Source organism: Dermacentor variabilis, chromosome 3 (genome assembly GCF_050947875.1).
Source record: "Dermacentor variabilis isolate Ectoservices chromosome 3, ASM5094787v1, whole genome shotgun sequence".
Taxonomy (NCBI): domain Eukaryota; kingdom Metazoa; phylum Arthropoda; class Arachnida; order Ixodida; family Ixodidae; genus Dermacentor; species Dermacentor variabilis.
This window is the reverse complement of record NC_134570.1, coordinates 30,830,703-30,854,223: the sequence shown is the minus strand read 5'-3', so window position 1 is coordinate 30,854,223 and position 23,521 is coordinate 30,830,703. Positions and strand designations below refer to the sequence as shown.

General features: G+C 43.9%; 1 protein-coding gene across 4 annotated transcripts in view; it reads right to left on the bottom strand.

Annotated features, from left to right (window-relative positions):
• Positions 1 to 23,521, bottom strand: part of LOC142575353 (urease subunit alpha-like) — a 134,006-nt gene that overhangs the window by 68,865 nt on the left and 41,620 nt on the right. For all 4 annotated transcript variants that reach the window (XM_075684661.1, XM_075684660.1, XM_075684658.1 and 1 more), the window contains 8 exons: positions 22,692 to 22,874; positions 18,671 to 18,748; positions 17,046 to 17,125; positions 14,638 to 14,743; positions 14,267 to 14,347; positions 14,033 to 14,119; positions 3,586 to 3,711; positions 2,266 to 2,537 (listed from right to left, as the gene is read on the bottom strand). In XM_075684661.1, coding sequence (XP_075540776.1) covers positions 2,266 to 2,537; positions 3,586 to 3,711; positions 14,033 to 14,119; positions 14,267 to 14,347; positions 14,638 to 14,743; positions 17,046 to 17,125; positions 18,671 to 18,748; positions 22,692 to 22,874 — 1,013 coding nt within the window. The remainder of the gene's footprint in view (positions 1 to 2,265; positions 2,538 to 3,585; positions 3,712 to 14,032; positions 14,120 to 14,266; positions 14,348 to 14,637; positions 14,744 to 17,045; positions 17,126 to 18,670; positions 18,749 to 22,691; positions 22,875 to 23,521) is intronic.

The window sequence follows — 23,521 nt, the reverse complement described above, 5'->3', positions numbered from 1 at the left end:
GCTCGTGAAGAAGAACCTCTCACCAGTCCGCGCCAGCTACCTTCTTGTTGTACCGTCAGCGCTGCATCCAGAAATACTGCACGCCATACACGACGATTCAACCGCTGGGCACCTCAGATTCTCCCGGATGCTGTCGAGAATACAGGAAAGGTATTACTGGCCGCGTCTGACTGCCGACGTCTCCCGTTACATCAAGACATGCCGAGACTGTCAACGACGCAAGACACCATCGACAAGGCCAGCAGGATTACTACAGCCGATCGAACCTCCTCGCCGACCGTTGCAGCAGATTGGGATGGATTTGTTGGGGCCGTTTCCAAAGTCAACATCCGGGAATAAGTGGATCGTCGTGGCGACGGACTATCTCACCAGCTTTGCTGAAACTAAAGCTCTACCAAAAGGCAGCGCAGCCGAAGTGGCGAAATTTTTCGTCGAGAACATCCTGCTGCGACATTGTGCCCCAGAAGTCCTCATCACCGACAGAGGAACGGCTTTTACAGCAGAGCTCACCCAAGCCATTCTGCAGTACAGCCAGACAAGCCACAGGAGGACAACTGCCTACCATCCGCAGACGAATGGTCTCACGGAGCGCCTGAACAAGACCTTCGCCGACATGCTAGCAATGTACATCGACGTCGAGCACAAGACGTGGGACGCGGTCCTGCCATATGTAACCTTCGCTTACAACACGGCGGTGCAAGAAACAACACAGATCACGCCGTTTAAGTTGGTTTACGGCAGGAACCCGACGACGACGCTCGACGCCATGCTGCCCCACGTCACTGACGAAGAGAATGTTCATGTCGCTAGCTATCTCCAGCGCGCCGAAGAAGCCCGACAGCTCGCCCGCCTACGGATCAAGAACCAACAGAGGACCGTCAGCCAACACTACAACCTCCGACGACGCTTCGTCGAGTACCAGCCCGGCGACCGTGTTTGGGTTTGGACACCGATATGCCGACGAGGACTGAGCGAGAAACTATTGTGCCACTATTTCGGACCCTACAAGGTCATTCGACGTATTGGCGCACTGGACTATGAGGTCGTGCCAGACGGAGTTTCGCATTCACAGCGGCGCCGCGCACAATCTGAAGGGGTCCACGTGTTGCGTCTGAAACCCTTTTACGGACGCTGATGAACTTCCTTATTTTGTTGTTTTCGTTGCTACGGGTGTTTTTCTTTATTACTTTCATTTGTATGCAGCATCGGGTCGATGCTTCTTAAGAGGGGGGTATTGACACGTGTACTTATCTTTATCACGCGACCACGTTTCGCCGCCGAACAAATGCAATGGCACAGCGCGCGACACGCCTGCATGTATCCGAAGTTTCGGGAAAGTTATCGATGCTTCTACCCGGCTGTCTGTTGTCGCCGAACCTTGTGTTATCTGATTTCATCGCGTGACGCGAATGGTGTAGAACTTTGTGGAAGGCACATGGGTACGAACGATTAGTCTGGAACATTCGACGACTGCTGTATAAAAGCCGACGCGCTTGACCCGCTGATCAGATTTTCGATGATCGCCGACTGTGTTCGCTGCTATCGTTGTGCTATAAGTGTAGCCTGTCTTGTGGGCACAGGTTCGCCCAATAAAAGTTAGTTTTGTCGTTCACAGTATTGCTACTGTGTTCTTCTACGTCACCACCACGTGACAATACTACAAAAACGGACACAGGCAAGAAGTAAAACAACAACGCGCTGCCCAAGGACTTCGAATGCTGCTGGTTTATAATAACCGGAGAGCACAAAGGACCTCCTCCTGCATCCTGAGGCCACTGGCTTGCTTGCTGCCGAGAATGCCCACCAAGTGGTTGCAGGAGTGGCAGCAGAAGGCATCTTCATATAAAAAAAACTCATCCTGCAACACTAGCCACCGACGTTGGGCATGCGATGACAAGACGAGAGGAACGGCCATTAAAAGCAGACACCAGGCACATCGTCTGCTATGAGCGAAACGTCCATTCATTGGAAAGTGAACAACCTTGACATGTGCTCCACCCTAGCACCTGACTCGTTCGGTTTTAAAATGATCGACAGGAATGTGATGTGTGCACATTCTGTGGTCCCACCCTACCGCATTGGTGGCCACTGACCAAAGCGCATCGCCTGGTGAGTCACGATAGGACAACTGAGCAAGGCGTTCGGAAAAGCGAACACCTTGCACTATCACACCAGCGAGGCTTCCCTTGTTCAGCCACTGTTAAAAATAGAATATCTTGGATGTTCCTTATCTTTTTTCTACTCGTAGCATACCTGAGTACTTACCGAATGCATTCAGCACCTGAAGAGCACGTGGTTGCCCGCGTCCCTTCCGCTGGTCCCGAGCCGCCCCCGATCAGGGTTGTGATGCCACCGGCAATTGCTTGTTCAACCAGCTGAGGGCAGACATAGTGCACGTGGGTGTCTATGGCACCAGCCGTCACAATGAGGCCCTCACCAGCCACAACCTCCGTACTGCAGCCAATGACGAGCTTTGGGTCGACTCCCGCCATTATATCAGGGTTTCCTGCTTTCCCGATGCCAACAATCTCGTTTCCCTGCATCAATGACACAAAAAGCAGAATGAATTAAAACTAATACCCAGTGGGTAAACCAACAAAGCTTTTTCTATCTAAACATGGTTCAAGTACTACCTGGCATCGTCTGTCTACTAGTTCAAATTAGTATAATTTGTGCATGGTCGATGCATCTGAAAGCAAAACCAACTGCTAGTACAAAAGTTTCTAAATGACAAAAAATCTGTGCAAGCTTCCTTGACAATGCAATGAACAAATGCAAGTCATTAATTTCCACAATGGACAGATTATACATTTTACATTTCAAACAGTGCAACGCTTTCTTGGCGAGGAAGAGGCAGCCTTTTCTATAAAGCTGTTTTGAAATCTTTCATACTGAGGCTACTTAGGGGGAATGTTTCCTTTAATGCTCTTGCCAAGAACAAAAAGCTTCCATTTAGCATAGGTGTAGAATGCTAGTTACCAGAAAGAATTAGGAATAATAAAACAGCATGCAAAATGCAGGACACTGACAGGTAGACAGGGTATGGGTGTGGCCTTGCAACTGAAATATGAAAGGAGGAAGCCTACCCACAAAAATGTTCTGCATGTGTGTGCGAGCACAATCACCTAGCATGACTACACGGGGTTCTTCCTTTCACAATTCAGTCCCACGTCTATCTCTCAGTTTCCTGTGCTTCTGAGCACTTTTTCATTATCCTTACTCTATTCATACCAACCAGCCCATTGTACAACACTTCTTGAATACCAGAAACAACACTTCCAGGAAGCACAAGTCTAAAACGCATATTTGGCAGCTTGTTCTTTAACAGAAAGGTTGTTAACAAACATATGTTACCTTATTCAACAATTTGTCAACTTTATCTAGCCTTCATTACAACTGCAATAAGTACCACATTAAGAAGAAAGACGAATTTACAGAAAATTATAGACAAAGCTGTCGGACAGACCGGAAAAACAGAACCTTACGGAAGGTACAGCCTGAAAAGGCAGTTAAGCTGCAGTAATGCTAACATCTATGTGCTGCCACAAAATTTCGTTGCAGGGACCATGATTTATTTCCTGTTACCTTAATTCCGATGTCAGCCTTCACAACACCCAGAAGTGCATCTACAATGACAGCGTTTGTAATGACCACATCAAGGACTTCCTCTGGGTTACGGCCAGCTGCTTGCCCCATGCCATCTCGTATCACCTGCAGATCATAAGCATTCAACAAATGAAGCCCCATGCAAAATTTGTATATTTCTAGTCATCATCACATATGCAGTATATGTTCCTTCTTACTTGTTATTTGCCACTGTAAAGTTCATAAACTTTACCATTGGTAAACAATATGTAAACAGATGCGTCAGGTATGTCAACATCCAATCCGCCTCTTTCATTTTCCTGTGCTGCCCTCTGCCGCACACCGCTGAAAACGTTTTGGAAGGGTCCCGGGGCTTTTGCCGGTTGATTTGTGTGCCTGCGCCCACGTTGAGTGCGCATCAGTTGGGCGTTTCGTGGATTACGAATCATTATTAATGGCTTCTTCGGGACAGCATGTCGTTCCTGAAACCATCTAGCACTCAATGACTACTTGGTGAGCAGGCCTGAGTTGCACTGTTCTGAAAAAGTGCGGCCGATAAAGGCAGGCTGAGTTCCGTTTGGCGGCACGGCTGCCTTGGAATTTGTCATTGATTTCTGCACTTGGAAATAACTTCTTGTATTCTTTTTTACACATTATTTAGGCGCTTCGCATATTCAAAAAGTCTTCGAGCGCAGCCTTCTGCGTCGGATTACATCGACATCTACAGCCGCAGGCAGGGGCGTAGCCAGCGGGAGGCTTATGGGGCTTCAGCCCCCCCCCCCCCCCCCCTTGAAATTTTTTCGTGCTGTCCATGCACCGCCGACAAAATCAACCCCCGGCGCCACAAATCATTCTGGATTTTGTCTAGAACGTCTTTTTCACGCTTGAAAAGCCATTTCACCGCGAAAATTGCAAACTCGGGCTGAATTTCGCGGCAACGCCCATGCACCTGGAGTCACATAACGCAAGCAGCCCCATCCGAGTACAAAGTTTCAAAGATGTTTTCATGGCGAACGGGCTCGCCGAGGCATTTCGCGGAGGACGCGGAATCTACACTCTATCATGGAATTTACGGAGCGCATGGATATCAATTTCGAAACTTTATGGGTATAAAGTTCTCATAAACTTTTGATGTGAAAGGTGCATTGACATTTCCAAACATGTGCTTTAGATTTTCAATTGCGGAACTTTGTAAGTTTAATGCTCCCATAAATATTTGACGCCAAAGTGCATTGACTTTTCCAAAGTCGCACATCGGGCCATACAACGAGACAAGCCAAATGAACATGCTATCAGACAAGTTGACAAAGCCCGCAGCGAGGCCCGATGAGACGAAGCGTTGTGGTGGTTCATTCGTGCCGTCATGTCACATAAAAAAATATATTTTTTCTACTTTGACTCTTAATCGCGAGGACATATTGAGCCTCTTCAATTTTTTTGTTCTCGCTCCCCTACCCGCGTGCTGCCAGAGCCAGCCAGAGCACATGCGTTTTTCTCGTGTTGCCCCGACCACCGCGTGGCGCACCTCGGTGCGTGTTCGGTTTTCTCTGGCCGAGTGCATTTTCGCCTGGCAGAGCTTTGGACGCTTTCTAGCTAGCAGACGAGAAAAAGAAACAATTGTCGTTAGCCGCCATCACTGTGGGCACTCGATGGATTGCAGCGCGTTCGCTTGAGCGCAACCTCTCCAGAAAGTCTTGTCTCGCCGGTGTAGGATACTGAGCAGTGTGCGCATGGTTCTTGGTGGACCAAGCATCTCGTGTTTTCTTCGATATTCCTTTAATAGCCATATCAGTTGCCCAAAGTAGGCATTCTATTGTGACCAACATACATTGCGTTTTTTTTTTTCATTACGGTGCCCCCGACCCACAAAAGGAAAAAAGAAGCGTTGTTGCGGTGCAGCGAATTGTCGCATGGTGAAAGGGCTATTTTGTTACGTCTTTTGCGGAAAGTAATGGGCCATGGGACGCTTCAGCTGCCGGATACTCTTATTATATTATTGCGATAGCAATTATATGGACACTCTAGGCGCATTCCTGCCGTCGCCGTTGCCCTCATGTTCCGCATAAAGTCCAAATGCGATAACATCATGACCCCGCGCCGCATGCTGTATGTGCGAGTGAAAGCGTGTGCGGGGTGGGGGGGGGGGGGATGGATGAGCCGACGATAGTGGCTCAGTCTTGTGTGTGCAAGGGAGAAAAGTGAGGAGCAAGCACGCCGCCTTCCGTCACGCGCGATACATCGGGAGGATAGGATGGAATGGGGGCAGGATCTAGGATTCTGTGAATCTATGATGGCGCAACATGTTTATTTGCCTTGTTTGACGCATTATATACCGTGACTTTTTCTTAGATACGTAGATTTATTGGAGACTTATACATATATTTAAATATCTTGTTGCGAGGTTTTGTGTATACGTGCAGTGAACTTTGTTTGCACTGACACTTTTTTGCCCTTTATGAAGCTGTATCTTCGCATTTGTATATCCCACTGTATCTTTGCATTTCCAATGTACGAGGGCAAATGAAATGAAAGTGAGCCTACCCACCCTGCATGCGCGTAGCAGAGAGGCATCTCTCATTTACAAAAGTGACATGCAGGTGCAAGGATAAAGGTTCTTTAATGCTCTCATAAACTAGGTTGAACATGGTCGCGTGACATAAATGACACTCCAAAAGTTGAACAGCATGGTGACGTGAAGTTTTTGAGAGCTGAAGGTATTTCCCAAAAAGAAATTAGTCGCCACATGGCTGCAATGTACGTTGAACATTGCACTTCATTGGCCACTGTGAAATGTTGGAGCAAACGGTTCAAAGAGGGACGTGAAAGTTGCAAAGACGATCCAAGACCGGGCCAAAGCCATCGTGCAATCACCCCCAACAAAATTGCAAAGGTTGATGAGCTGATGAGACAAGAACAGAGGATAAGCATCAATGAACTAGCAGAGCGTGTGAACATCAGTCACGGTTTGGTTCACGCCATAATTCATGACCATCTTGGTTATCAGCTCTTGTGTGCGCAATGCATGCGCAAGATTTTGAACCACCGCCAGAATACGGAGAAGGTCAGCGCTGCCTTTACTCATCTGATCCGGTATCACAATAAAGGTGATGATTTCTTGTCTGCAATTGTGATCGGAGACGAACTATCATGCCACTACTAAGAGCCTGAAACATGGTGGCAAAGCTTACAATGGAAACATTCAAATTCACCTTCCCCAAAGAAAGCAAAGGCCGTCATTTCCACCAGAAAGGTGTTGTTGACTTTTATTTTTCGATTGCAAGGGGCCATTACTGATAGAATTTGCTAACTCTTGAGAGACTATCAATTCTTTCCGATATTGTGAAACGCCGGATCGGCTGCGTGTCGCAATCAAAAACAAACTACATGGAAAATTGACGAATGAGGTCATCTTGTTCCACGACAATGCCCGTTCCCACGTCGCTGATGTGGTTAATACAAAACTGGCAAAGTTCAAGCGGGAAACGCTCCAACGTCCGCCATACAGCTCAGACCTGTCGCCTTGCGACTTCCAGATTTTGGGGCAACCGAAAAAACAGCACACGGGAACCAGATTCGTCTCGGACGATGTCGTGAAAATCAGTTGCAGACGTTTTGAAGCAGCAACCCAAGGAGCTTTATGAGATGGGAATTGGTGACTATTTAGTCAATGGAACAAATGTCTAAATGCTCATGGCGGCTACTTTTAATTAAAGTACCCCGTTTGTTATATATTCGCATTGGCTCACTTTCATTTGACTCGCCCTCATAAATACTACAGAACTCCTGCTTTCTATACGTGGTGTCTTTGCGACTATAATTTCGGTGCAATTGCTCACGATACACGACCGGTGACAGCTGCTGCTGCGTAATACATTGGAACAAATGGCAGCGTCATTGAGATTTTTCACTGGCCGTTCAATATGTACAAGAATGTATACAAGGATCTTAAATGACAAAGTGTCATTAACATATTTGTCCTCAACTTGTTCATTTCATGGCCTTTACATTTTTCATATCAGCGGCATGCACTGCTTTGCTAGCTTCGAACTGATGTAGTTCTAAAGTTCGTGTGATATTTTCTTTACTTATTAAATAGACAAAATACTTGGAAGCATTGACATCAGTTATGTTGGGCACAATTTTTGGCACATACGAGTATATTCTTTTATGAAAAAATACATATGTTACTTGTATTGACAGTGCGTAGCATTCAACAATTCGTTTGCAGCATCTTTGGCAATGGCAATGCAGTTATTATTCGTGTATTTGATCCCTAGGCAAATTATTTAAGAGGAAGCTTTAGCTCGGGCCCAACTCCGACACAGCCTATTCAGATGCATGTAAAACGCCGAAACGGTTTTCTGAGATAACTCCTGAATCGCTTTTAATGAAATTTGTTGCATTTGAGAGAGTATGTTAAATTCTAGTGTCTGTTGGAAGCGGAATTTCGATTTAGGGCCTGAACTTTGTTTAAAATATTTTGAAAAATTCGAAAGTTCGAAAGAATAGAAGCACGAAGTTTAAGTGTTAATAGCTCTGCATCAAGAACAGATATCGCGGTTCTGTAAACGGCATCCATTACACCATTCAAAGCGGACAAATTCGATATGTCAATTTGCATGTTACGTGAATTGGTTATGTTATGTACAAGGGTTCTGCAAAAGCCGTATTTCCATAAGACTTCATTTTTTGAGACTCATGTGTAACATATCAATTTTGTCTGATGTAGATGTACTATTATGTGCAATTCACAGAATTGTGATATCAATTTTCATTGCTGATTTACAGAGTTGTAATCTTAATTGTTTTGTTTTCAGAAAATTTTCGATTTTTGCCACTTTTCAATAAAATATTCACAACCTAAATCGAAAATTCGAAACAAACAGTCACTAGAATTTAAGTTTTTCTTTTAAATGCAATAAACCTCGTCAAATTGGGTGCAGTGGTTGCCGAGAAAAACGAATTCTCCTTCTACACGTATTTAGATAGGAGCATCCAATCTAATGTTTCCTTTTATGGAGGAGGTCCACCTGCAACGTGAGCCCCCCCCCCCCCCCCCCCCCCCGAACGAAATTTCTGGCTACGCCACCGGACGCAGGGCATTGTTAATGTCAAATATTGTGGAAAAGGTGCATTGCTCATAAGAAATAATGTCAAAACGTAGCAAAACATGCATATCTGCGCATATGTGCCATGTTGTTACACCCTGAGACGAGTCAATATGGGCGGTCGAACCACTTAAACAACGGCAACCGTGATCCAGATACATATATTACGGGCTGTTAACTCATTGTCGCTTTTCTTTAACTCCATCATACTTACAGTTTTAGTGTGACATAGAGCATTATTAGAGAAAACTGTGCTTGCATTAGTGCTCATTTGTAGGCCATATTGTTCTCTTATGAAAATGCGCAGATGCCATCGCTCACACGGCGTTGGTGTAAATGAGCGAGGCGGTTGTTTATGCTGCTGTATACCGAATACACCGTCTCTTGTTTGCCGCCTGACGCAGAGGCAAACAGTGCATTTCTGAAATTGAGAAATGTGTCGGCAAAGCAACACGTACAGGCCAATCCATATACGTAGCGAATGCGGCCGCCAGCCTACAGGTATGGTGACGTACAGACGTAGGCACAGCGCTGTGCACATGTCGCCGCTTACCGCTTATTGTGTGCGCGCTGTGCGAAGTGAAGTGTAGCTGATTTCAAATCGCTAAGGCCAGAATTGAACTATAAAAGCGGTTCCGTTTGACCTAGCTGCTTACATTTCAGTTCAGGTCCGCCAGTAACGAGTGCACGAATTCGACAGCGCCAGGTTAAACTTCGCTGAACAGGATCGACATTGGCTCAAACTTCGTGGGCACAGCTTGAGAGGGTTAAAGCTCGTGCATTTCAACTCGGTAGGCATGTATGACTCATTTTGAGCACGACTAATTATATATACAAGCGAAGACACTGTCGCAATTGTGTTGTCAGTTCGACGGCCGATTGCACAGGGTTCGGTCGAACGATGGTTGGCACGCTGATTTTGCCGGTGCCTTCGACATAAAAGCCTGCTACAGTACAACTCGCACTCATTGGTTGCGTCGTTGTCGACCTGGTATGATAAAAAGGTTTCAGTGACGCACAATAGTCGGTCAATCATAGGAGTGAGCGTCTTGCTGATCTCATACCGACCCAGTGTTGCCGCGCCCTACGAGTACATGCAGTCAGGAACGCGCTGCCACCACCAGCAAGTGAGGACCGACGCTAAAAAAGACGTCAGCAACGTGATGTACTTAAGTGTCTCCCAAGTGTAACGCACGGGTTTTTCGTTAAATTAGCGAGCCATTCATGAAGGGTGGCAACTACCAAGCTCACAGTGTAGTCCTGACAACTCGGACAATGCCCTGGCCGCTTTCTCTTTTAAAGCGGAATTGCGGTCTTACGCTACGCACATTTTCGGCACCGCACTGACGTCGAGCTACCAGTAGAGGTTCAATGCGGTACACGGCACGAGCGCTTGCAGCAGCGCGCGTCCGAGCTCTTCTTTTTTTTTTTTTTTTTTCGGGGGACTTCACGGCGCGCCCGGCCACGCGCCCTACCCTTCCAAAACGTTTCGTGACTAATCCGATAGGGCAGGGCGCATGCGGCGTCACGTCATGAAAGAGGCAGATTGCATAGCCCTACATAGCTGCAAACTTGAGATACATCAACAAAAACACCTTATTTCCCTTCCCCCCCCCCCTTCTTTTTTAATCAGTGCTTCTCAATGTGTAGTATACGTACTCCTGGCGGTCCACAAGAAAGGGCAGAGGAAATAAATTCAAAATTAAACAACGACCCCAGGAACAAGGGAAGTAAAAAAACCTTCACTCTCATCTAGCATCTCAAAGTGGAAGGCACATCTTCACATGTATCGCACAGTCACTTATACATCAGCAAATACATACAAGGGTTCACTGAAATCTACTGATAGAATCGAATTCATCTTTCCTTAGGTCTGGCGCTGCGAAGGGATATGGGAAGGTTAGGTGGGGGGAGGGGGGTGGCTGTAAAGAGAAAATGGACCCACAAAACCTGTGAAGGGATTGAAGGTTTACTTCATAGTGTGTCATCCCTGGTAGAATTCACAGACGAGTGAGCATAGAACGAAAGTATAATTCAAAACAGTCTCACATGTATTTGTAGAGCTAAAGGAATTGAATATTATGAGTGTAAGTTTTCTATTTCTTAATTTCTGATGAAACATTATTGAATGGTTCCATTTATCATTTTTGTTCATTTATTTACACACACTGCCATCTCAGAAATGATACAGCAGGAGTGGGTACATGCAAGGATATGTTTCGAAAAATTTACGCCAAGTTGGTACAGAGCTAATCTGAGCTGGTAAAGGTGCCGAGCAGCAAGAGAGACAATTGGTATGCACTGCCAAAGGATAAGAGAGTGATAGGTAACTATTAGGTTCCTGCCTATCGTTACTGATTTATTGTTGTACCTTTTCTAATTTTGTCAGGATTGAAACACTTCAAGCAGTTACCTTGCCACAGTGTCACTACTTTTCCCAAAATATTAACCTCTAGAAACAGCAGCGTGCATGACAGCTCAGCATGTGCATAAGCAAGCATCTTAATTTCGATAGAAAAGTTGCATTTCCAAAATGTACCAACTTCACCAGCTTAAGCATCCTGCTAGTGTCACATTAGAAGCCCCTCCCTCGTGAGCACAGTTTTTTTCAAACGATTGTTGAGACAGCTGCCAGGACAGTTCCTGCTACCTGTTTATGTGAACCTGCATGCATTCTTCGTGGTCATCCAAATTATTCCAGAGAAAAAAAGAATGTTCCGATACTGCATCTCATTGGACCTTTTTATGCACCTTCCACAGAGCAGCCATGCAGCGCAGGCTTTTCGATGATCCCACTACAATGCCAGTGACATTTCTAGCACTTGAAAACTGCCTAATAAGATCATATGAATAGGAAGTTCTAATCATAACATTTTTATTAAGCTACCAGTCTGACTTCAATCTTTCATGTCTGATTTTACATGTGCATGCGAGAAACATGGGTTGCAGGCAACAGAAGCACACGAGCACCAGCTGCTGTGGCAGTGATGTCGCATTGGCAGAGTGGCTGAGAGGTGGAATTCTGCAACAGTGAATCTGTAAGTGATAATTTTGAATCCTCATGGCAGAATGAGAATTTTGCTTTCTTTGTAATTTTCTCACAAGGGATTCTGGGATTCCAATGATGGATGATGGCAAACACTCGCAAACATCAAAACGACCAGGAGAGTAAACCCATAACGTGCCTAACAAACTTTACTTATGATGCATGTAGTACTTAAACAATGTGACTTGTCATATAGTCTTAGCAGCCGACCACTGCCCTCTTAAAGAGCACAAGTAAATATACTGTTTAGTTCTTGCAGTCCTTGCTATAGATACTACCACATTAAACACATGCTTCCTAGAAAAAGTTGTATTTACAGAAATTAATTACACAGTATCAAACACAAATGCTTGCAGGAAAGCCATTAAAAAATTTTTCTTATTGTCAATAGCTGCATCAACTACCTGAACTTCTGTTAAAGGGTCCCTTGAACGGTTTTTGTTCTACACCTAGACATAGATGGCATCTCTCAAGGAATGCTTTCTCAGAGAAGCTCTGTGTGGCATGTTATAATGAAACAGGCACGTGTGGCTAAACATTACCTTCCTCCCAAGCAGCAGCATTCTCTCTCAACATTTACACCGGGCAGCCATCGCTCTTTAAGCCTGGGCTACAAGGAGTGAACCTTCACGAAAAACTTCATGAAATGTTCACTGGCTTGCACTACAACAAGAAAAAAAGAGTCGGACTATGCCTGGCGCTCCCTGTGTTCCCATGAGTGTTGATCCAATGTAAAAACTACAAAGTAGCTGTTTACGGTATTATTTTGGCTTGATAATAGCCTGATAACATGTAAATATATGCAGACGTTTATGATTGTCTCTACGTCATGCTCGTAAAATTTCTTTATAGCTGTCAGCGGTAAAAACAAGTGCTGCCACATTTAGGCTAGAGCTGCTGCTAACTCGTGAATTTGGTGAAATTGGCTATTCATCTTGTTTCCTCTATTCTATAATTTTAAAAAAAGGAAGAAAGAAATGAATTGGCAAGTTAAAATGTAACCAATATCGAGAATCAAACCTACACGTTTAGAGTGGGAGACAAAGACAGTCGCACTGCGCTAAAGTCTAACTTCACTTTTTCTTTTTTGCATGGAAATATGAGTAATGTCATGCAAACATTATTTACATTAAATTTAGACACACACACAAAAAACAAATGCACACATGCTATGCATTCCAATGCAAGTTGAAAAATCAGGCTGAAGTTTAACTGACTATGGCTGCTTTCTGGCGGGCATTTCGACATGCTTTAAGGCACATTCGATTGCCTTCGCAACTCTCTGTTTCCAGGTCTTGACTTATTAGGATATTTTTCTACTACTACCATTCTAAGCAAATTATTGACAACACAATTCTCTAACAAACACGAACCCTGTGGTTGTCGCTAAAAGCGCATTTTGTTTCAACACTGTGGGTGATCACAGTGTTGACCAAGGAGGTTGGCATTAACACTGATGCACAGTGCTCGCGTCTTTTACAGCATGTCATAACGGCTGTTTGCTCCCTGCACACACCTGCAGTGCGAGATACAGTGCTGGCACCATTCATGTTCCTGCTGCCAAAGAAGACATCACTGCAGCTATTTTCATTGAGAAACCCCTCCACGCCCCATTGGCTGCCGTCGCCGCAGCTGTAGCAGACGATCCATATTCTCAGGCAGAAGTGGGCCATTTGTTCGAAAAAATGCATTATATTAATTGCAGTCGTGTATTTATTATTAAGGGCACACAAATTCCTATGCATACGCACGCTATTAAGAATAAGCTTTATGAAGCGATATGTTTCTATCACTTCCGATGACATTTCATGGGTAGCCAATCAGATAGCTCGCCGGACTAACACATGCTCCCGCTACGTAGCAGGGAAAAGGAGAGCTGAAAACTCAGGGAATCAACGCTGCTGCAGTCAGTAGCAATGCACATATTTTAAAACTTGGTAATAAATTACGCACTTAATAGAGAGCTCCTAAATATGTCTCCCAATGTTCAGAAAGAGCTACCCTACTGACTCAGTACCGTCTGTACACATTTGCCAAAATCGTTTCAGTGTCCGTTTAAGCAGTGTACTGTGTCTTTGATGCCCAAACTAAGCAACCAGGCTGCAAAAAATAATAATAGTAATAATAATAATTTAAAAATTTAATGCTGACACATTTTGAAAACATTTTGCTGTCTGGAGTATACTTATCGAACAAAATTCAATGGAAATGTAATTTCTCAAAAGTACAGATGAAACTCCTCTCTTTTAGTGGATTTCCATAGGGTTTACTTGATTAATATATTCTGCGTTACCTTTCCTCCACCAAACTTGACTTCATCACCATAATGGGTGTAGTCCTTTTCAACTTCAATCACCAGGCAAGTGTCCCCAAGTTTTATCTAGAAAAAGGAAAAAGTTGTACATATGAACACAAACAGACACATTTTTGCTGACAAAAAATGATCGAACTGGCTGAAATTATTAGTCTCATTCAAAGAGAGAAACCATTCTATACCACTAAAAATGCATTTCAAGGAAACAATTACCCTGTCTCCAACCGTAGGTCCAAAGCTGGCAACGTAGTCGGCCCTTGACATCTTGTATGGTTTTGAGACGTGCACTTGCTCCTGAAAAAAAAAAACGCAGCATTAATATGTGCAGGCTCACCTTCTCAAAGCTTTAAAGAGGGAAGCATCTGTCAATATGTGCAACTTCGTAAGTGCCAACACCAGAAATTCAAACCATCAAGTAGGTAATATATTAGTGCTGTCACAAGACACATCTTGCAAATGCAAATAACGAAATGGAAACATTTTCATTTAGTCTCAAAAGGTCAAGTTGCTTCACTGATTCTCTCAGTTCGCTACGCATGCAAACTTGTGCAAGGCTACTGTACAAAAGCTCAAACAAAAATCACCTGCTTTCTGTGACCAAAGCCCCGTGCTCGAAGCCTCTCCATAACAAGCGGAAGGTTTCTATTGGACACTTCACCATCGCACAGGTTGCTTCCACCTCGAACAATTCTGCAACAAAAACAGCGTGGCATGTTTTGCAACTGCAACTTTGTCCTTTATTTCGCTTGAATGCATTAATCCTGCTATCCAGTGTGTGTAACGTTTACCACAGATATTAACAACAGCAACCTTTTATATATTCCCACACTTTCATAGAATGTTTTCTTACATGCATTCTTGTTCTTTTTTTTGCACCTGGTGTTGGTTTCTGGAACATTTATTTTTATTTTGCTGATAAACTTCATGAGTGGTCTTAATTCCAAATGCTTTATTTTTCTATGTAAAAGTAAAATCCGGAATGAATCCCAAGTGACAGGAGTCTTACGTGCTAATGTTTACCTAAATCTAAGAACACAATCATTTTTGCATTCCACTTCCATTGAAGTGCAGCCACTGTGGTCGGCTATCAAATCAGCAGAATTACCCACCATTGCAGGTAAGGTCATAATCAGAACATGTCCAACTATGAAATCAGCCCAATATAATGCTGTGTGCATCACTTGCATGGGTATTAGCCGAAATATTTGTTTATGTTTGGCTCCCTTAATAATGCGACATATGGTAACATGCACCCATTAACTTCTCACTGCACATTTACGCAGCAACAAACCGAGCCTTCGAATAGCTTATGCACACTGAAAATGCTTTCAACACGGCCCAGTATGTCCTTACAGAAGGAGAAGAGCTAGTGACTGCAGAGGTGTCTAGCTTCCTCACAGTGACGTCTGAGGAGCACGCCTTATAGAGCAGCTATCAATCTTGGCGTACACAACTGTGGATGCCAAGATTTTGACAACAGCACTGATGAAAATAATTACATTTAAAATGTGTCGAATACATCTTGAAACACTCCTGATTGGAATTGTGCTGCAAGCTTAAATAAAATGTGCAAAATGTTTCAGTAAAACGAGTGTGAACGTAGATGGTGGGATATCTTTGCTCGGTGTGATTATGTTGTCATATGCAGCAGGTTCACTCCTTTCATTGGTTTTTTTACAACATACGGCACCAAGAATAATTTTCAAGTGGCTGGATAGGTGCTTTTTAAGCCTGCTAGACATAAAATAGTAGATGTTCTCATATCTGCTGTTCCTGTAGTGAGTTTTTGCATGGGGTCCACATTCCGTAAACTTGACAAACCTCACTAAAGAATTCAAAACTCTTATTCTATTCTGCAGTTGTGTGCTTCTTATGATCATGCTGAAGATGTAAGAAATATGGTGAAATTTAGTTTTGATCAACAGAATTAATTGGCGCCTGAAAGGGATATCCATCATGGCTGCAAAATGCAGATGAGACTTGCTGCTGGGTGAACCTAATGTAAACTTCATTTTATACATAGCAGGCAACGCTAGTAAAAAGGCTAGCGAGACTCACTGCTCACATTCATGACCAAAAAATGAGTGCACCACATATGAAAAAAGTATACAGTAGGATGTGTTACATAATCTGACCTAACATTACCTCTCATACATTTATGTCGCATTGTACAACATAATTATTACCTGGAAGGCGTTGCAGATCTAATAATATTTAATACCGCCAAACGAGTGAATAACTCATTTCTGCAACCAGTAGCCACAGCGCACCACTTGTTCTCACGACCACAACGCACTATGCTGCATATTGGCAGCATGAAGGTGCACATATATAATATGTGATTTGACATGATCTTCATACACAAGTAGTAGCAGATGTAATTATATAAAGTAGTTACCCTGTAGCAAGTGTTTCAGATAAAAAAATAATTGCACTGCAAAATGTGCAATGTGAGACTTGTATGATCTCACTACTTGTACAGCCTGAGCAGCATTGCCTGCTGTATATGAAATGGAGTGTAGTAAAATTAGTGCAAGTCGCTCCTGTCCAGGTAGTCAGCCATTGTGAGACCTCAGCACTTTGAAATGCATGCACTCTCCACAAGCTACAGATATCCCCGTGCTTTGGGATACTAGTATATGTGAAGTGGCCGCAATGGTAGGATGTTACATAGCGAGATGCCAATAACAGCCATGAGAGTGCTGTCACTTATTGTGCTTTTACCAAGAGAGTCAAGCATGTAATGACACGAAACTTAAAAGAGCTAAATCAGAGCAACTACTACTGTAGCGCTGTAAATTTTGTTACTAATGCTTCAGGCTTGACACCAGGTAACATCAATGTGTTTCCTTTCCTACAGAAAGCACATCAAAACTTGAGAACTTAATCTGCCATACATTCTAATGTACAATTCACTCTATCGCACCTGTGCAGCAGGACAATGCGTAGAGCATTTCAGAGATGCATGACATTTTTTTGTGCATTCGCTTACTTTGAGCCAGCAATTTCCACAAGTGGGACACTCCTGGCATCCCCAGGTTCAAAGCGAACGGACATGCCAGCAGGAATATTCTGCACAAAGAAACAGGAGGCATGGGTGCAGTTCACTAGTGCTTACTAAAGTCTGACAGAAAATGCAAATACAGAGGGTAATCCTCAACATTTTATGCACCAAAATGCTTGAGGGCTGTGTACCTCAGTATAGTAAAGGACTGACTGCTCTTTTAACCATCAGCCACAGCTATGCACGTTGCTGTTGAAGCTTTAAACCGACCCCTTGCCAGGCCCCATAGCAAATTTTGGTTATACACTTAAGTTGTTACGCGTCCTCTAGGAAGCATTCTGCCACAAAAATTTTTGAAATCGGCTCATTAATAGCCGAGATAGAAATATTTCAGTGTAGCGAACCCATGATTTCAGCAGGTTGGCTCCACTGCCAAACGAAACACTCTCTCCACTCGCCCCATCTAGCCTAAGCAAGCGAAATTCCTTCCCTGCGTTCTCCCATACCAGACCTTGAGGATCGCAAGCCGCATACATCACGGGCCCCACCATCATTCTTTTTTTTTTTTCTCCTTGCTTTTTTTTTCTTGGTCGGCGTTGCGCAGTTCCGCTGGCGGCGTTGCATGCAAGCTGTTGTGATGGTTTTGTTTCACGCAGCACACGATTTTGCACGCTGTGCACAAGGACACATGACTAGCGATATAATTCAGTGCTACACAAATACTGAGGCAGAACAAGCGGATTGCGGAGCATGATTGTGCGCTGGAACACGGTAGAAAATGGCACAATTTCGGTGCCTGCACACGTGGCTGCATGACCGTGGAAACAAGAAGACGAAGCAGGAGCACATCTCTCTTGCCTCGGTGTGAAGTAAAACAAAAAACATGCAGACATTCTCTTTGTGTGTTTTATTATTTCTCCAAACTTCGATTCGTCAACTCAAGCAACAGATCGTACAAATAACAGATGTTGCCTTGAATAATTCTCAAACTCACGTGTCACCACGAGCGATGTTACACTGCGAACACAAATACGTAGGGGCAGAGATATGAGTGCGTCACCGTCCGGCTTGGAGTGCAGTCGCCGCGAGGGAAAGGGAGAACGAGATTCGGATTGAAATTTCAGACCTTTCCACGGCACGTAGCGATGTAATTCTTTGCAAACACGATCGTTAGCACACATTGTATGCTCTTCGCTTGTCAGCTCAATATGGCCGGACTTGGTGAGGGGTTCTTTAAAAGGGCCCTTTAAAAACAGCACAGTAACAATTGTTACTGTCAAGGAGGCATCTAAGGACTAGTTTTTGCAGTTACCCTTTTTACTGTTCCTTCGTTTAACTTTTCCTCACTGGCTCACAGATATCACCACATGCCAAAGGGCCAAATATTAACCTAGCTTAGAGATTTTGAAAGGGTAGAACAGGTAGAACAAATGCTGAACAAAAGACAAAGTGGACACCAATGTTACTATACTCACAACTGCGTTTGCACCAAGCAAGCAACACAGGAGTGAGCAATTAAAGCCGAGTCCCATAAAAAGTGATATACCACATATCACATGACTACAATGGAGTCTATTGTTCCTCGAGTTCAAATTCAGCAGTTTCATACTCACCAGTCGCATTCCATATGCTTTCTCTCTGTCAAATACAAGGTACTTGTTTGCCTCAATGAAAGGGTAATGACTGCCAATCTAAATAAAGAGATATAAAATGTCAATTAGTGTCACAGAAAAAATAAAATAACTAAAGCTTCAGAAAGGCCTCTAAGCTTATACAGCAAATGAAAAACAAGGCCAAGACTGCTGCGGTTATGTAAATGTCAAAGTTTGTTAGTTTCCACTCAACCAAACCAAATGATGAAATCCATGGGTGACATAAGATGACACAACTACAGCCTTATACACAGGTGACAAGTGAACTTTTTTTTTCTTTTTGTACAAGTCGCTGCAATGCTCACTGAAACCAAAACTTTTGCTTTCCAAAGTACAAGCTTCTTGCGGAAAAAAAAATTATTGATTTGCTAGTGTATGTATCACGTATGTCGCATACTACATAACTTAATCAATCAGCACCCTTTTTCATTCCAGAGTCACAATGTGTTTGTACTGTGCACCAATATGACAAAACTGGGAACCATATCAATAAAGATAGCGGCATGGCCTTGCGCATACTGGTGACCATCTTGTTCCCCGCAAAATTACTTGTAAATAGTACAATGCAAATACATTGCCCCTACACATCTTCCTTCCCACAGCACTAGTAGAGAGTTTTAGAAGCCTTGCATGTATGCGATGTCAGGTCCAAAGTGTATGTGTACAGAACACAATGAGAAGCTCGGCAGTTTACGTAACACACTGGCCCATAGATTTTAGCGATGTAGGTCTAAGCATTTCTTGTGTATTCTAGAGCCTTCTAGTATTCTAAACATGAAACTCTACAGTGAAAGTGCCCTGAGTTCTGTATACCAGATAGCAACACAGTAGGTGATGCTTTAGTTATGCAGTGGTGATGCCAGAATGGTGATGCCAGAATACTCCACTAAAAAACCCCTCAAGGACATGCATGCAGCTGCGCTGCTTTGGTCACCACGATTACTTGGTGTGTTTGACTTTCTTTCACAAGGGCACTACATTTGTGTGAACTTTGTTTACTACTCTGTCCTCCTATCCTTGATATAAGATGTGGATCACAGATACACCACCGTGCACTGGCCGAGGGCATGTAAGCAAGAATGAATTAGTCTCTGAACACATTATGCAATAAGCAATGCTCTCATTGTGTAGCTGTAGGTCCACAGTAACACATAGAGAACATATTTTCTTGCCCTTGTTTACATCAGCATACTACAATTCATTGCAAAAGCTTCCCCCTGCTAAGTAGGAACTTACAGGAGGTGTGCCCTTAAGCTATCCACTTTGCAACCCCAACCCGGTGGCAGTCCCAAGGGGGTCCCCCCCACCCCTCAAATCATTTTCAATTGTGTCATGTCGCCATCGCTACATGAAAGATGGGATGAAATAAGTGCATCGCTTTCTGGGAAGATATGGTATAAAAGTGCATTGGGGCAAGTGAGAAAAGTCGGGAAAGGTCTGTGGACTGGGTTCAGCCACAGTTTAAAAACAAACCATTCATGACGCCTGCGATGGACAAAGACCAGTGGTTTGAGCTTGTCAAAAGCTCCTGCATTATCCCCACTGGTTTGGAATTCGTGTTTGTCAGCATGGATAGTCACCTGCTTAGCAGCTATGCCGGTAACACTATGCCAAGTGCACCGTCCCCCAGGCGTTCCAAGAAAGCAAGGTGCCCTGCCTGTAGCAGCAAAACGTTTTGCAGTCCGACCCGAGGCACACCTCTCCTGGATTCCAGATGGTGTTTAAGCAGCCGCACCACATCGATCACGAGACTGCATGTTGATGCAACTCTATTAAGTGGATACTCTGTGCCATTATTGCTCCCCATTTAACCGCTGTCACTACCTGTAGCCCCAGGAGGCGAGCATTTTCAGTATTTGACGGGATCATCGACCACACCACCACAATTGATCCACTCCCGTCCACAGAATACATTTTACCCCATCCCATGTTCAGTGAGAAGAAAGCTTCTCCAGGAATCACTCTGAAAATTTTATGCTGGCTTAGTTCATCAAAACCCACACCCAACCACCGAGAGGGACTGTATTGTCACCGTTCAGTAGCTTTTACTATGCAGCCAAACGCTCACATAGTAGAGGTCTTTGGTGGTAGTAAAGGCAAAATTGTTGAATAGCAGCAATATTTTTTTTCTACTTGTCGATGGCTGAGAGTACCTACTTTTGTTGAAAAATAGTTTTCTCGCTCAAGTGCAGAATATTTTTGCAATAGTCCAATGACTTGCGTGAACACTGAGAAGACGAAAAAGAAAACAATTCTTGCTACTGGAGAGCCCACCTTAGGCATGGCGACGCTAGAGAGGGAAAAAATGTGCGTGTCACGGCGCCAGCAGTAAAATGCAGGTGTGGCAACATGGCCAGAGCGAGTGACAGTTAGCTGCTGCGGCAGCCACCTCACAGCATTAAAGTATCACCTCCCCTCAAAGTCCAATGAACGCAAGTGCGAAACGAGCCGTCCGGCGTGTCCTGATGACACCGGCTGCCTCGTGTGCACATAGCTGAAGCGGTCGCTCTGATTGGTCTCCTCTGTCTGCGGCACACGACATGCTGTGAGAAATAGCTCAGAGACCCATCCATTGCATGGCACGAGACCGTCGCATGGCAGATTTTGCAGCAAGCATCTTTCCTCAAGTGAGGCCGTGCCTTTAACAAACATCTCCACAGCCTTCTGAGCGGCAGAAATTCAGGACAGCAGCAGGTGTCAGGAGACAGAAAGCTTTCACATTTCTCGAAGCTGGTACCCTTTATGCCTCTCCAATCTATGGAAGCGAGCATGATGACAACGTCTGACGCCACACTTCTGAAAAAGGCGTCTTCTAACACCGAAAGTAGCCCTGCTTGGGTTTGCCAGCACCATCCATTCTTGAGTGTGATCAATTAACGATAAGTTTTGCGTGATAAGGACTACAGAGAATATTGACCAACCACGGCACCATGATTCCAACGTCCATTCAAACATTTCTTGAATGAAGAAGGATGCCTAGACGATCAGCCGCTCACCGAGTGAACTTTGCATTGTGTTATACTATCAAAGTTCCGGAAACAACATAGCATATGCATAATGCAGGAAGCATGAATGAGTAATTATATAGGAATACGAGTGATCAGAGCCACAATGGTTTAACTTTACTAATGGTTCATAAACGCTGCTGCTCATTTGAATCCGTCAAGTTGTAAACAAAAATCTGTTGTCATTTATAAATATTTTTGCTGAACAAAGAGCTTTTACTCTAGCTGTGCCTCCCACTTTCACCCTCTCCCTGTCAAAAAAAAAAAGAAGAAAGAAAAAGCTGTCTTGGACCGCTGCCACATTTCTCTCTTTTTGTATTTTTGGGATAATGTTTCTCCTTCTCCTGACCCACAAAAATGCTAAGCCTGTAATCAACACTGCTTCTTTAATATTTTTATTATTATTATTACTCTTTTGTCGAAAGAAAATTTTTCTTCTCCCACCCCTAATTTGGTTGCTCTCACCCCCTCCAAAATCTATCTCTGTGTCTGCCACTGCCCCTTCCTCCATGTACCCTGTGTGTTCAATTTATTGTTTTATGTGCAATAAACAAGGGAAGCGTGAGCTTGGGTAGCTCAGTACAGTACTGAGCAGTACTGTTCTCGGGAGAAGTGAATTTTGAATATGAACTTCTCTTGTGGTGGAAACTCTCTTGAGTTACAGTTAAGTTCATTGTAAGCAGGCTTGACTACACTATAGGCTAATTGTATTGCATGAATAATACTTAATATACACTAACATTGCAATCACCACTACTCAACTCCTTCTACAATTACACTCCTGCATTCTGTGCCTAACCACAGCTCCCCATTCCGGGGGCATCTGCTTCATCAAGCTGCTCGTGGTAGTAGCTTTTTGTGGCCCCACCTGTTCTTGTATTCAAGGCAAATAAAGTTTGATTTGATTCCATAACAACTTTAGCCTGGACTTAAACACCTATTTCCTTCTAAGAGTTCGAGAATCACCCCAAATGTACCTGCACTGGGCGATCACTTGTGTTGACTGCACGGATAGAGTAGATGGTTCGGCCCTCATTAATTGTGATGTCAGAGTTTTCCTCTAAAGGCAAAATTTTTCCAGGCACACTGTTCAGCAGCTGGACTGTTTCTTGGTCCAACTGGTCAAGTGACAAAGGAGCAACTCTTGAAAGGACATCAGGCTGCAAAGAAAGAGAATAAAGCACTTGCCTTTAATTCAGCTCACCCCTCTTCTGTGAAAAATGTAAACTTGGCTGTTTTGCATTGTAAAATTTGTACTTGTGCCAACTGCAACTAAGTAATAATGCATCCCAACGAGCACAAAATGTTGCACGTTGAGGACGAGCACGAACAAAGTGACAGTAAGATGCACTTGGCACCAAGTGTGTCTTGCCACTTCATCCTACGTTTACTCCTTTACAGATCACCAACAAGCCAAACACCTACCTTAGTGAAATGCATACAAGTACAGCTTCCTTGACCATACCATTTTTCACCAAACATTTTGAGTCACCACTAAATATTCAGATGCACTTTCTGGTAATTGCTAATTGTCTATGCTGTAAATGCATGTTTCTTTCTTGTAATCTTCCCAAGCTACATTTTTGTTTGTGGTGGTCCTGCCTAGTACGAATCTACTTTACTTTGAGCTCTGTTCGTTTTGCTCCAATGCACCACTCATACCTGTAGCAGGTATGGCTTGCTGCTAGCTGTTAGTGAGTGAAATAAGGGCCAGGGTTCTCAATGATACACAATTCTAACACATCTCAACTGCCATTTGGTGGTTGGCCGCAAATGTAGCCTTATTGTGAGGAATCGCATACTGATG